A 15,841-nucleotide genomic window follows, 5' to 3' on the forward strand; every position below is an offset into this window, starting at 1 on the left:
CTTGTGACCCCACGGGGGACCCACACTGGAGCAGCCTGAAGGACTCACCCTGTGGGAGGGACCAATGCTGGAGCAGCTCATGATGAACTGCAGCCCATGGGAAAGACCCATGGAGAAGTTCATGGAGAACTTCAGCCTGTGGGAGGGACCCACATTGGAGAAAGGGAAGAGTTTAAGGACTTAAATCCCCAAGCAGGAAGGAGCCACAGAAACAATGTGGGATAAGCTGACCACAGCAGCCATTCCTCATCCTCCTGTGCTGCTTGGGTGGAGGAGGCTGAGAAAACTGGGAGCAAAGTTAAGCCCAGAAACAAGGGAGAAGTGGGGAGAAAAGTTTTAAGACTCAGTTTGTATTTTCTTGTTATTCTACTCTGATTTGATTGGCAATAAATTAAACAGATTTTCGCAAGTCAGGTCTGCTTTGCCCATGACAGTCACAGTGAAGGATCTCTCCCCACCCTCATCTCAACTCATGAGCCTTTTGTTACATTTTCTCTCGCCTGCCCAGCTGTGGATGGCAGTGACAGAGAAGCCCTGGGGGGCACCTGGGATCAGCCAGGGTCAACCACAGGAGCATGTTTTCTCTTGTTCCAAGGACCAGAACCACAGACTCACCTGCACACTGTGCAGATCACCAGTAAGTCTGGCGTATAAAATATTTCATGAACTCTACAAACAAGTCTGTACTCCAGTGGCACTTAAAAAGTCCCTAAGTGCTACAAAAATACCTGAATACCATGTAAGCACTCTTGGTATCCTCCATGCCAGGCTTTTCCTGACAAGGAGCCCAAGAACAAACATGGTATGACCTGGGCATTCTTTAGCTCCCCACAGCAATATTAGAAACAATACAGCTCACTGATCTTTTACTTTTTCTGCAATGATTTCAGTGTTTCTACTACTATAACCAAAGATTAAATACATAAAGAGTAAAATGAGAGTCTTCCTGATCTCATAGATATACTAAGCATCCTCAAACACCCCACTTTCACTACTTCTAATACAACATACTCTCTGAAATAGTCCCAAAGTAACTTGCTATGCACCTGAAAAATTAGTTGAATGAGTCATTATCCAGAATATCCCCCATGGAGGGAGAATTTAACTTACCCAGAGGCCAGTGTATCATTAAGCCATCAGATTAGTACTCGACAGAGTATTTTAAACAACAGCTAGCTGGAATCATTATTCAGTTTTTAAACAGACATATTACTAAGATTCATTATAAAATGCCTTTTAAATTATTAATAAAGTTCACTTACTCTGTCATACTTGGCAACTATCTCTGCTCGTTCCTGGGCAAGTTTGATAGCAGCATCCTGCTCAGCATCTGCACCTGCAGAGGAATTAAAATAATGCTGTTCAGATTTTCTCCCTTGTGAACAAAGAACTGCAGCCAAACACTTGGAAAATCTTCAACTTCAGGGAGACTACTTAAATGGAGAAATGCCAAAACTATTGTGTAAAAGCAAAATATGACCTTGGCGCATGTCTTGAATACTGCTCAAAGCAAAGTACAGTTACTGCACAGTATCTTAATTGCTGAGCTTAGAAAATTTCAGATTTTCCACCAATGCAGATATTAAATAGAGTAAAAAGATAGTTCTGCACAACCCACTAATTGAAAGACCAAAGAAAGTACTGAAAGCCACTAGCTGGCAATTCCACAAACATTCTACCAGTCAAAGAAACCTGAAACACTCACTGCTGGGTTAAAACAAAAGTGTAAACTATTTACAGGATTTGTAGAGATATTGGAAGACTGAAGAAATACTGCGTGGCTGCTTCTTAGAAATTGCCTAAAACTTGTTTCTCAGAAAACAGGGAAGGATGTTATTATAGTGTCAGAACTGCAACTTGGGCAACCCACAGCTGGAATAAGTGTAAGGATATGACAACAGGAAGGTTGACAGGCAAGAAAAAAAACAATGTGTAAGTAAGCATTGGACAAGAGGACACTGCAAATGCAACATTTAGGACATGAGTGAAGTTCAAGTTTTGCTAAATCCTGCTCTCTGAGCAGAAACCCTCTCTAGAACATGGACAGGAACAGAAAGCATTAAGAAAGTAAAAGCTACTGTTTTGAATGTCCAACAACAGAATGTACTTCAATCCCAAATTACATGATTACATAATTACATGAAACCAACGAGGTAAATCTACTTTAATTAATAGTTTTGTGAAAGATTCGAGAGTTTATTTCTTTGGTTATTAAAAAGCAATGAACTTGAGATAAAGCAAGGCTTTTAAAAGGTTTGAAATATATTTCAACCTAACACTATTATAAAAATAACTCCAAGCATGTGTTTTTTCTTCACTATCTAGTTCATGGCAACATAATGAACTTCAGGAATAGTACATACCAACCATCTGGGCCATGAAATAGAAAAGCAGATCAGATATTACAGTCTTCTTACACAATTATTTGCCCAAACCTAGTGTTTCTTTAATAAAGTTTACCTGCATATTTCTCAACATTTAGACAAGAAGTTGTGCCAAGGTGGCCTTCTAAGCCATCTGTTAGAGATTTAGCATGGTCTCTGCTTGTTTTCACTTCAAGTTTTGCCAGGAGAACACGAAGAGAACCTCAGTATGACCCACAACACACTCAAGCACCACCATTCAGACAACAGCACTGCTTATCCCAAACTTCATCTAAGGGAAAGTCTGACTACTTCTTTAAAGCTTTTATTTATGATCCCCAGAAATCACACTTTGTTACCCTCACCTGGCCTCCTTTTCCTTGTCACCATCATTTGCCAATCGTATTACTCCTGTTTATTAGCAAGGACATAGAGCTCTGTCATTTTTTCCAGCATGCAGCAGAACCAGCACACATGTATTTACACAATTTTTGATGAAGAAAAAAAATCCATCTGCTATAGTTGGAAGCTTTACATCACTTAGCCACAACACTGACAAATAATTTCCTCTCCATAAGATAAGGGGTGAGTAGAATCATTTCATATTGCTCAGACTTTGGTGTGTCCAAGCAGGGCAATGCTCCTCCTGTGCTTTCAGGTCCCCAGCCTTGTCACACCCAAGGGCACAGACACAACTTCACACCACTCCCAGGGCACTGCAGCACAATCTACTCTCCCAGCACAATTACAACAATCTGGTTCTTAATCTTTACTAGCTGACATAGCGTGTCTGCTGAACTGACAACATCCACTAAAGCTACCATATCAACACTGACAAAAAGCAGTGGATGAGTCCTGGTTTTACTTTCAAAGTGAGAAGATAAAGGAATTGTAACCAAAATTAAATTGTGTTTTCTTTTGTAAGACAGCTCTGTGCTTACAGCAAGTCTTTAGAGAAGACGAATTATGGGTTTTTAAAAAGTAAACTTTTAACTTCCTTAGAAACTTGACACTCCTTCAGCAAATTCAAGTACTGACTGACCCTAATCTCCACTTCTCTAATGAACAGATGTGGGGGGAAAGCTCCCTTGTTTAATGTACACCTGCTGCTGAGCTTCAAGAAATACAGGAAAAGTCCTATCACTGATTTCCAAATAAAAGAGAGATGTAATTTGACAAAGAGTGTGCCTGAATATAAGTGGACAATACTGTAATACATACTACTCAGTACATTCACATATGTATATTGATACAATTTTTTAACAGAGCTAAAAATTGTTTATATTTTATTTTAAAATTTGCTCAAAAGGACATGCATAAATCTTCAACAACACAGACAGAATAACAGTGTAAGATGAAAAAAAGTTTAAACCTTTGCTTAAAAGAATGCCAAACCGTATTCGCACCAGAAAGCAAGTTCCTGATTTCTCCTGACAACATGGCCATTGCTTACCATCTCTTCTTCCACATAAGCAACGTGAATCAAAGTTTGGCATGTTTTATGTCTCATGACAATTCATTAAATTTAATATGTAAATTATCATATTCATTGCCTTTAAAGTAATCCTCTTTGCTTTCTGACAGAATCATCTTAACGTTCCAGCTGCACTGATATAGTTCAGTGTTTCATTAATCCACCAATACTGAAAACCCAGGAAACAGCTTGAGATGGGGACAAGAGCTTTTATTTTGGGAGATAACCATTAAACATGATTTTTCTTGTAAGAGGAAATATTTAAATATCTCCAAGTTAGAAATTATGCAGTCATTCCTGATAAAGCAAACGCTCAGTATGGAAACAGGAAAAATTCTTCAGTACAAAAATACATCACTATGAAATTGAAGACAAATAACTGGTATTCTGAAGTCTTATCAGTTTTATTCAGTATTATCTCAAGTGAAAACAGTTAAAGATATGACACAACTATGATTAAATTCACTAATTAAAAGTTAGCATTACAGATTATACAGGAAACAATGCCATCTCAGATGAGGTTAATACATAGTCAATTAGCTAGTACAGAGAACTGAGTTGAACTAAAGAATGAGGAAAAATATTAGCAACGATCTGATGATAAAATCTGTCAATGATGGCATGTTAAACAGCACTCTCAAGTCCCCCCAAAACTGGCCAAGCTTACAAGATACAAGCAGTGTGGTTAAAACCCTGCCCAGCAGCAATCATAGAATGACAGGTTGGAAGGAACCTCAAGGACCATCTAGTCCAAGCCTTCTTGGCAGAAGCACAGTCCAGGTAAGATGGTCCAGAACCCTGTTCAGTTGAATTTCAGAAGTGTCCTATCTTGGGGAATCCACCCCACCCCTGGGGAGATTATTCCAATGGCTGTTCTCATTGTGAAAATTTCCAAGTGTCCTGAAGCTCCTTAGGAGCAACAGACATAATGCAAACTAAAAATATGTAAGATTATGCTATATAAGATTATGTATAATTAATGCTAGACTACCTGGAAGAGACCAACTGCCATAAGTGGCATATTTAACAGCAAAACAACAGATCCAAGTAAAAATAAACACTAGTAAAGAAAAAATAAGGCTGTGGCCTACAAATAGATGTGAAAATTCAATTCTGACTTAACAGCAAAACTTACCAAGGATAGAGATTTTTGCAAGAAACAGAGCTATGGTTTGATGGATCTGATGAAACAACCAACCAAAAAACCAAACCAAACAACCAAGCAAAAAACCAAAACAATGAACCACACAAAAGAAACAAAAAAACCCACAAAAAACCACAAAAAACCCACCAAACCAATCCTGCCTTAGTCTTGCTTTTGAGCCATCTTCTCCCTTCTGTTCCACAGGGAGGAAGAGTAGCTGTGGATGCAGGCACCTACAGACACCAGAGAACCTCAACCCAAGGTCCCCCTATAATACACCTAAAATCCGTATTTTAAGGTGGGTGTAAGGAGAAGGTAGGGGGGGAAAGTTTGGTGATAATGTGATTTTGTATTCTTTTAAATCACCGAGCTAAACACTGAGGATCCTTCCTACAGTAACTGAGTTTTCCACAATAAAGGAGGGGAAACTGGCAGCACTATCACTTGTGTTTCCAGCAGTCAAGCTGGAGCTGAACAGCCTGTGACAGCCTGGCTGCTCCTGACTGGGGTGACTAACAGAGTCACACAGTCACACCTGGCTTTCATGACAGCCTGGCAGAACTGAGCTGCTGCTGAGGGAGGAACAGCCAGAAGACAGTAAAACATTGGTCCTTCCCACAAAAAAAAAAAGCTGTTGCTCTACAAGGCTTACAAAGCACTTTTGAACTCTGTCTAATCCTGCATGGCATCTAATCCTGTTCAGCTACAGAACTGCAAACCAGTAAGGCACAGATTTTTATTTTTTTTTTTTAAGTGATTTCCATGTCAATCCGCTGAGCACACATCTCTACTCCCTGCAAAAGCAGTCATGCAACTTACAGGAATGGTCTTTGGGGTTACTCAAACTTACTAGTGATGTACAGCCTAAAAAATTACTAGGCTGTACCTCACCTGGAAAAGGTAACAACAACCAAGGACTAACTCCCTCATCAAGGCAGTATGAAATGAGTGCCATTGAGAGCCTCGGCGAGTTCCTCACGCTGACGAGGAGTAAGGTACGAGATACATTGCAGTGCTAACGCATTATCAACAGCATAAGCAGCTGCCTCTTGTAGATGTGCCATAAATTTAAGTAGAATCATAGATTTGTTTAGATTGAAAAATACTTTTAAGATCACTGTGTCCAACCATTAACCCATCACTGCCAAGGCCACCACTAAACTATGCTCCCAAGTGCCACATCTACACATCTTTTAAATACCTCCAGGGATGATGACTCCACCACTTCCCTGGGCAGCGTGTTCCAACGCCCAACAACCCTTTTGGGAATAAAATTTTTGCTAATATCCAATCTAAACCACCCCAACGCAACTTGAAATCACTTCATGTCATTCTGTCATTTGTTACCTGGGAGAGCAGCCTGACCCCCAGTTGGCTACACCCTCCTATTAGGGAGAAGGTCCCCCCTTTGAGCCTCCTTTTCTCCGGGATAAACACCCCAACTCCCTCAGTCACTCTTCACAGAACTTGTGCTCCAGATCCTTCCCCAGCTCCATTCTCTTCTCTGGACATGTGCCAGCACCAAAACATCCTTCTTGTTCTAAGGGGTCCAAAACTGATCCCAGGATTCAAGGTGTGGCCTCATCAGTGTTGAGTACAGGGGGACAATCACTGCCCTGGTCCTGCTGGCCACACTACTGCTGATACAGGCCAGGATGCCCCTGGCCTTCCTGGTCACCTGGGCCCACACTGGCTCATGTTCAGTCACTGTGGACCAGCACCCCCAGTAGTAGTGCTTCTTTCCATATGGCTGAGGCTTAATGGACTAAGAGCATCCTGTGCAACTTTATCTCATATTCTGAAGATAGTTCTTCCTTTTTTGTCCTTTGACCCACCATTGTTGTCTCTGCAACTGCAGAGCACTCTAAAAATCCCCCCAAAACTGAACACATTAATTTGTTTCCCATTACTTTACTAAAATTCTTGCTTGTTTGCACATTACACATTCCACTGCACAAAGAGCTGCACTGGCACAAATTCTGTCTGCAGGCACTACCACCAGCTGCTACGCATCTACACATTCAAAGCACATATCAGAGCAATAAACAACGTCTCTGGTCATAGCAGAAAGTCCCTTAAATACTCACGCTATTTATTTTCCTTCCAGTTCATTCCCATAAACAATGAAATAAAAGCCATGACGTACACTTAATAATATTTTGTTGTGGGTACATGATGTTCAAAAGGAAGAATCTTAGTAAATACCTGCACATCGATACTAAACCTGCTGTGAACAAAAGGGATTAAGCATCATTTATTATACTTTTTCTTTCTCTTCATGCAGAGAGAACTTGTAACATAGAGAAGAATTTTTAATATAAAGTGAACTAGTTAATTAGAAAAGCAATCTTTTTTGCATAGCAACACTTTCTCTGAAATACATATTTCCAGAAGTTAATATTTCCAAAAGTACATATTTCCTGAGCTACACTTCTTCCACCATTAAACATAAGTATATACCTTAATAGTATTAAGCATTTAAAACTCAGTTATCACTAATTTGAAATGAGAGGAGTAGAACAGCACAATATAAACAATTAAAGACCAGTACGTAAAATTTCACACAACACTTTACCAGTCTTTAAACTGTCACTTTCTTCCCAGTCCTTGTAGAGCTCTGTTTTAGTCTTCATGAAGTAAATACGTTCGCTTCTAGACCATATTCTCAATCAGTTTATCAAAAATGACCAGGGGAAAAGTTCTCCTCCTCCACTTGCTGCATTTACTCCACACAACTGAGGCACTTGACACGTGCTCCTTTTTCCAGACACAGCCCCTCCACAGCTCCACGAGCTGCAGAGGCTCGAACAAAGATGCCATTTGTTAATGCGAAGTGTCATGAAGGCACCACGCTGGTGTTCTCCAGCCCAGCCCACAGCCCTGCATTCCAGCTCATAATAAACAAAAGGATTTGAACAAACAGCCTCAGAGGCCAGGGCTCCTGTAACACATCACTGTTATACTCTCATGCAAGAATTCTTACTGGTATTTTCCAAGTGCTGCAGGAAAAGCATCTTACTGAAAGGACTTACTTGAAATGGGGCTTGAAGTACTCTCTTTCTGGCTTATTACTTAAGAAACCATGAAATTAGATAACTCTAAAAATACAGTTTAGATTTCTGTAACTGTTTGGCATTCCCTACTTGCAGGACGGAAATTTTACATATTTTCTGCTCAAAACTCATTTATTATTCAAGATATCTTGGGGACCTAAAACACCTAGGGATGTAAGAAGTTGGCAAGAACACTTTTGTTGATAAAAATACAAAAAATCAGGAGTAAAATTGGTAGAAATAACCTACACCCTGAAAACCTGAAAAACACATCTCTGTGCCAAATATCCCACAAGACACACAGACAAAGACATTCTCCTGCACAGACTTTAAACTTCACACATGCTCTCTCACGCAGACATTCTGCTGCTGTGTGGTACCTGCAAGCAGAAACCAGACAATTCCATATCCGAACCTAAGTTAAGTCAGCGCATACACACTACCAGACACTTTGTGAAGCCAACTGAAAAATGATCAGTGGCACTGGCACAGCTTACCCAGGGAGGCTGTGGAATCTCCATCCTTGGAGATGTTCATAAGCCATCCTGACATGGTCCAGGGCAGCTCTGCACAGCCCTGCTTGAGCAGGCGGTTGGACCAGATGATTTTGAGACGTCTCTTCCAGCCTCAGCCCTTTTGTTGTTTCCTTGCACTCAGAGAAGTGTTAAAATGCCAGGAACATGAGACCTGATCAAGTGTGTTGGACTATTCTTTTTTCCCTAGAGACCGAAAAAAGAACACTTCCTTCAATTGTTTGAACCTTCCTCCCCATATCGTCTGGCAGAGCACTGAGCCTGGAAATGAGCAGCAGCTCCTTTACCACTTTAATCAGTTTTAATCAGTCTTTACCACTGATTACTGCTCATGGATCCCACCCAAGCCCAGGTGTCAATAGTTTAGTCTGGATTCAGCATGAGTTTAGACTAAGCCAGTGCCATGCCCACCACCAGGCACATTTTCCTCAAAAGCTGCATTTTCTTACTGCTGACACAACAGTAATCCTCTTGCTACACAGAAATAATCTTCCACTTTGCTCAAGAAAGAACTGGTTTTGTAAAACCAGCTACTTTCTGTTTCCTTATCTTTGAGCACATTTGTGGTGAGGATGAAAAGAACTCACACGCAACGAACACTAGCACTTGTTGCAGGTTAACTCTCTCACACCTTCCCCACTTGAAAACAACTTGCTTTTTAATATCACTGCTGCTCTTCTTCCACACACTACTCCCAGACAGCATTAACTCATATTACTGACATACATATATATGTATATATACACATCGTAGCTATATTAGAGGTATCTATACTGATATTTCTCTTATATGTCTCAAATTCAGCACGTCTGCTTTTGTGGGTGTTTTCAAGTAGACTTACACAGAGAAAAGGTAAGGTTTTGGATTAGCTGAAATTTCTCTCTATTCCAAAGAAAAGAAAAAAGCTAAAAGAGAGTAAAACTCTTTGGAAAATCAATATATTGCATTATGCTCTGCACCAAAAAAAAGCCCATTGCAACAGCAAAACACATGCAGCCTTCCCCTCTTAATAACCAGCATTCACAGTAGACCCTATTGTAGTTTTAGAGCATGAGAAGTAATGGGTGAAGATATGAAAAATTTAACTTCCCTGTAGAAACATGACTGAACTTTCATCTTAATGAAAAATTACATTGTACTATGGCAGAACACTTGCAGTTCTGCAACATCCCCTATGAGACACTGCACAGTCACCGATGGAAAATTTGGTCACTTTGGAAATTAGTAGAATTAACTGCTACTAAAAACCTTCTCAAATCAATTTTAAAGTGATCCTCGCAGGACTCAAAGCAAGAGCAGGGAAATCAAGGCAGCCCTGCTAAGCAATATTCCACAGAGGAAGCCTGTGTCAAAACATAAAATAAGAATTTAGGAGTATATGTATTGCATAGCATTTAAATCAACTACTCTATCTTGCTTTTAAGCAACAGTGGACTAAAGGACTTACAGACACTCTACCAATATTAGTCAGTTACTGCAATATGTCTGTCATTTTATTTTTAATAACACAGCCTAACACTTTTAGTTTAAGGAGCAACGAAAGCACAAAACTCAAAATAAGCCAGCAATAAAACAGAAAAAGAACATACTCTAATAAAATACAACTTTGCCATTTACTTAATCCTAAATTGCAATTTGTTTTTCTATGTGTTTCATGCAAATAAGTACACCTTAAAATTAAATCATCTCCCTCAGCTATACCTACACCTAACCAGCTGGAAGCTGCAGTTGGAATGCTCGTGTCATCACCTCACCACTAAGCCTTACGAAAGTTACAAGGGCTACAAAGTGGAGTGACAAGATCTGGCAGAGTTCTCCTGTAATTCCATTTTACAAAGAGTTGTGTGTGCAGTTGTGTGCCAGAAAATTAATTTGCTGAAGGTTAACACAATCAGTTGCAAAGCCAGAAGAAACCATAATTGCTAATCCGCAACAAGCTACACTGAAAAGAGTAAGCCCAACTTTGAACAATGCTTCTTTCTTGAAAGAAAAGCAGGACAAAACCAACACATAATGCACCCTCCTGCCCAGGACTCTATCAACACAACCTGAAACATTTACAGCAGCACTTAAAAGACTTAAATATAAAAACTCAGGCTGGGCATAATTTGGGATTTGCCAGTATGTAAAGACTGGTCTGACTTGTGTCACAACTAGCTAATGTCTTATGTCTAAGCTCAAGCCAACCTTTGTTCTTCTCTTCCCAAGGGCGCAGTTGGTCTCCGGACCTTTCATTACTGTTTTTCTTTACTGCTATGAAAGAGCAGCACTGTGGCCATGATGAAGTGGTTGCTCACCTACACATTTGTCTGTCAGGAGATGCAAACAGTGTGCTGAGCTCAATCATGTCAGCCCTCCAAGCAGCTGTTCCAGTGGCACTGGGAGCAGATCTGCATCTCACTGTTCCAGGGGACACAGCCAGCCTTGTTTCTGTAGCACATTATAACCCAGCAGCAGCGGAACAACAGAGACACAGCCTTCATGCAAAAACACAGGAGGTTTTCTACTACATGGAAATCTTTTTTTGGTGTTCCACCAAGGATTACATTTCTTAGAACTCCTACTGTGGCTAGAACTGATCCCACTGTAACATATAATCTGTTTCATCTACGGCTCATGAGTATTACTCCCACACTCCCCGTGAAATCCATGACCTTTCCCAGCACTAGCCCTAGCCTTTATAATTCTGTCTTAATAAAATATGCTGCAAATCAGCTGCTGCATTATATGCTAAGATCAGACACTTGACCTTAGAAGCAGTATTGACAGATAAAAAGCAGAAATATTTCAGGAATTTTACCCTCAACCTAATTTAAGTCAAGGCATCCTTTCACACCAGTGACTTTTCAGGTACTGGTTATGATTTTATAAGCAAATGTAGCTTATATTCAGCTTATATAAAGCTGAAAATGCCTTTTTTTTTATCCCTTGTACTTTAAAAGTATAGTATACTTGCAGTTCCCAGAGGCTTTTGAAAACTAAAATATCTCTTCTGTGCACTGACATTGCTCATACTTTTAACCATGACAGGCTACTAAACACACCAGCAAAACGATCTTTCAGCAAGATTGAACATAGCAGCTCTCTGCAATAAATTTCTTCTTCATTTTCCCAATGCCATATATCAGGATGATATATAAAAATCATTTGTTTCCCAGCAATATAAATCAAAAGAACATTAAAAAATTCTCAGAAATTTTGACATTATTTCCAACATAATTTCAGATTTACTGTTTTGAACATCATAATTAGAGGTAGAATATGAATGTTTTCACAGCACTAAGAATCGCAGTATCAATTTAAAGAGTAAAATGGTTCTAATATGTTAGATTCTTACACAAAGCAGAACATTTCATAACAAGAGCTATGATTCCCACGTTAACAGACTTATATTTAAGTAGTCAGTTGCCACACTGCACTAATTATGTTAAGTCTCCTGATTAATCATTTTTCTCTCTGCATTAGTCAAAATTAATGAAGCAAACAATAATTATAATTTTAAAATTCAGCATTAATGATGTGAAGTCTATTCCCAGGTTAAAACATCACCAAGACAACACTCAGACAGACTCTGGATGAAGTTTTTTAAAAGGGGGCGGTTCTTAATTTTTGAGGAAGCTGGTTTATTTCTTCTGTAGGGTTAGAGAAGTTACAAAAGTTGTCTAGCTACAAAATTTCATCTATATTGGTATCATTTTATACTGGCTAAAATAAAGAGGTTTGTTCTTCTACACAGACGAGCTTTGAGTACACTGACATACCCACAGTCCAGCTCATCATTTAATTACACAGCCGATTTAACTGATTACAACAGGAAGAAAAGGAGGGTTTGTTTTTGTAACAGATGCTATTCTGCCACTTAACAAGACTAAAGAGCTCCAAGCCAGCTCAGAAAAACACCAGCTCTGACTCAAGGCGGCAGGAGCAGAACTTGAACAGCATCATGGGGATGCAGCAGCAGCTCCCCCGACCTGCCCAGCGCCCACAGCCTCAGGGCTGGCACGGAGTTGTTCAGCTCAACAGGCTCTGCCCAAACCTCGCTGGCCCCGTGGGAGATGGAAGAGTTCACAAACAAGCAACGCATGAGCAGCTCCTGATCCCACCAGCTTTTACTCCCCAGCTGCACATGTTCTACCAGCCTTCACTTTTCTGCCTTCTCCAGGAAGAGACGGCATCAAGTGCCCAGGGATGAGTCCTTGTCCAAAAGTGAGAAAACCACCCTGCAGCCTCTGTTCACGCCTGAACTGGAGCTTCCCAGGTGCCGAGCTACTGCTCTGCCTATCACCCCAATACACAACAGGAAAATAAAATCTTAAATATTGTGAAAGCTCTGGCAGGATGAAAAAGTGTTTCTCGCTTTATTCCAGCAAAACCGTATTATATGAATTACACTAGTTACTAGAGGCTGCTGGACAGACTGTTGTGATCCATACCACAGAGCATGGATCTCGGGCATCCCTCTAGCTACCACTGGGATGCACTGAAGGAACCATCAAAAATCACAGTAACAGTGAGAGGAGCTGCAAGGCCCTTCTCTGTTCAATTTTAATTATAATCTTAACATTCTTAAAGCACTTCACAAAAAAAAAAAAACCAAACCCAAACAACTGAGTTACACGCTACAGCTCAATTCACCATAGGTGAAGAGCTTTCTTCAATTACTGTCTCTGAACTGTTCATCTTTGAACAGATGAACATTTTAACTGCAGCAATACTTTAAGTACAAATAGGATCCTCTAAGTGAATCCTCCAAAAAGTCTGAATGGCACCAAGAAGCTCACATGACACTAAACCTTCTCTTGGTGGCTCTATGATAAGTTCGAGTAAGTCCACAGAAAGACATCAAAGAAAATTTAGATACCTGCCTGCTTATATCACTCATGTCTACACAGCATGGACCTGCTTTGAAAAAAACCTGAGTAACTGGCTAATTACAATATCTGTCATTCATTTAATTAAAAACTAAAATGGCATTTAAGAGAGGAGAAAAATACTGAAATCCCTTCTGAACATTTGAAATCATCCTAAGTGTCAGGCAGCACAAAATCCATTTTTTTAAAGTTTATAAAGTGGTTATAGGTAAGGCTGGAGGAATAAGAGACAACCAGATGAAGGGTAAACAAGTTTGTCGAACAGCAGCAGAAACGGGGGAAGTTTCTTCATCTTTGCTATGAGAAAAGGAAGTCAGTGGTAGACAAGAAGGTTCTGTTGTTTTCAGTTTCACTGACTGAGGGCTGGTAAACAAAACAAAGTAAACAGCCATGGCATTTCCCATGCGAAACAGGAATTAGGGCCTCCAAAGCTGACCTGTGTTCCTGGTCCCAGCCCCAAACTGAGGGAAAACCCTGCAGAGCAGCTGCAGTAAATCCCAGTGCCATTCCCACCAAATCACAACCAGGTTACATTCATACTGCTAACTAACAATACCAGTATGAATTTGTTTGCTTCCACCTAGTTTGCATCACTTAAAACCTTTGGCAATACAAAACAACTTCAGAGTTTGGATAAAAAAACCAAAAGGGGAAGGCAGAGGAAAAAGAAAAAAGATCACAAACTTTCTGGCTGTTTATGGAACACTGTACCAGTATGAAAAACCTTCTGCCTACATTATATCCATTGCCTTTATATTCTTTGCTAGAGGAAACACCAAATTATATTTTAGATGTAATCTACGCCTAAAATTTAGGACAGTGTGACAAAAAAAGTCTGGGGTTTTTTTCCCCAATCTCTGACACCAGTTAAGTACAGTCAGCACCACTGAGGCAGGCACAATACTGTAGTAGGAAAGGAGCACAAAACAAAAATGAAAAGGCATTTGTTTGAATAGTTGATTTTAAAGGACAGTGTAGGTTAATCAGAACAGAATTTTCCAAAGAGGTTATAAATCTCCTTCAAGTAAGAGATCACAGCAAGAGGCACCATTTGGCTCATTCTTTGGATACTCTGAAAATGTTTTACAAATATCCAGTATTTATATAAGCTGACAATTATTAATTTATACTGCTGTTGAACAGAAACAATAACTTTAATAATCAGTGCATTAAAAAGCATATCAGTAACACTTTATTTTTATTGGCTTAGAGGAAGATAAACACTGAGGCACTTCAGTGACACAAACCCACCAAGTTTTCAATGCTTCTCTCAAAATCAGTACTTTTATTTCAGTACCAATGCAAAATTAAGAACTACAAACACATGCTGTGAAGACCGTAACAAGTTCCTACTGCACAATAAACATGAGGTTAATTCTAATCTAAGCCTTGTACACAGGCATCAAGCAAAAAAATCCATTTATTGTTTATGCTGAAGTCAATAATGCACTGAACCTACTAATGAAGATCTGCTTTATAACCACTACACTGTTAAAGAAAAAAGCCAAACCAAACAAAACCACTCACAACCCAGAAAAATCTATTTGTCACAGACTTTCATATCTCAGCAGAAAATTACCTGAAATTAAAAAAGCAGTTTGAAACTCAGTACACTGAGAAAGTCTACTTCATCTAATACAATCCCTATTCCAGATTACAAGCATTAGCTCTAGGACAATACACAAATATAGCCTTTTATGGATTCCAATCCAGCCCATATAACCTATTTCATTCCAAATACATCACTCTCAACCTCTGCAAATTTCATATCCCTCACAAAATGAAAATCCACAGGAAGAGTCATGACTTGGTTGAGCCTGTGGAGCTGCATCTGGCAAACAGGATCCTGTTCCCTGGGAAAAGCAGACCCATTGTAGAACCCTCCCCAAGGGCAGACATGAGCTGTTCTCTCCATCAGAGAGAAGGAGGAACAGCACCAGCTGGGATTTAAACACAGATCCACCCACTGTCTTCTGCACCTCTAGACAAGCAGTTAAGATATTCAGCACTTTGGGGAGAGTTCAAGTTCTCATTTGTGCAGCTTGGACAGACCAGGAGCAACAGGGCTGACTGGTTACCCAGGCATGAACCAAACATCACAACAACCTTCACAAGACAACAGCTTTGAGCTTTGAGTTCTAACTAAAACCAGCAGCTGCAGATAGAAAACTTAGACATCAAAGCGCTAATGCCTATATGGCCTTTAAATACTCTTTTTGACTTGGTTTCCTGGCCAATCAGGAAACCTTCCCATGAGGTGTAACACTCATTCTGAAATCCACTGACCTTACAGTTCAGCAAATTCATCAGTGACGTTTTCATCAGTGAAGTTAAACCCAAAATTACTTGCAAGGGAAAAATATTTTTGGTTGTGAATTGTGGTTCCCTCGTACCACTGAAGAC

At 39.9% G+C, this 15,841-nt stretch overlaps 1 protein-coding gene across 4 annotated transcripts in view; it reads right to left on the reverse strand.

Moving 5' to 3' along the window:
* USP6NL (USP6 N-terminal like) overlaps positions 1-15,841 on the reverse strand; it is a 111,543-nt gene that overhangs the window by 58,395 nt on the left and 37,307 nt on the right. For 3 of the 4 annotated variants that reach the window (XM_085082669.1, XM_085082677.1, XM_085082654.1), the window contains one exon: positions 1,263-1,336. In XM_085082669.1, coding sequence (XP_084938795.1) covers positions 1,263-1,336 — 74 coding nt within the window. Of the gene's footprint in view, positions 1-1,262; positions 1,337-7,556; positions 7,748-15,841 lie in introns of those variants that run through there. The other variant, XM_085082660.1, reaches the window with a different exon arrangement.

The sequence above is a fragment of the Lichenostomus cassidix genome, chromosome 1Aa, assembly GCF_008360975.1.
Source record: "Lichenostomus cassidix isolate B80296 chromosome 1Aa, HeHo_3.0, whole genome shotgun sequence".
Lineage (NCBI taxonomy): Eukaryota > Metazoa > Chordata > Aves > Passeriformes > Meliphagidae > Lichenostomus > Lichenostomus cassidix.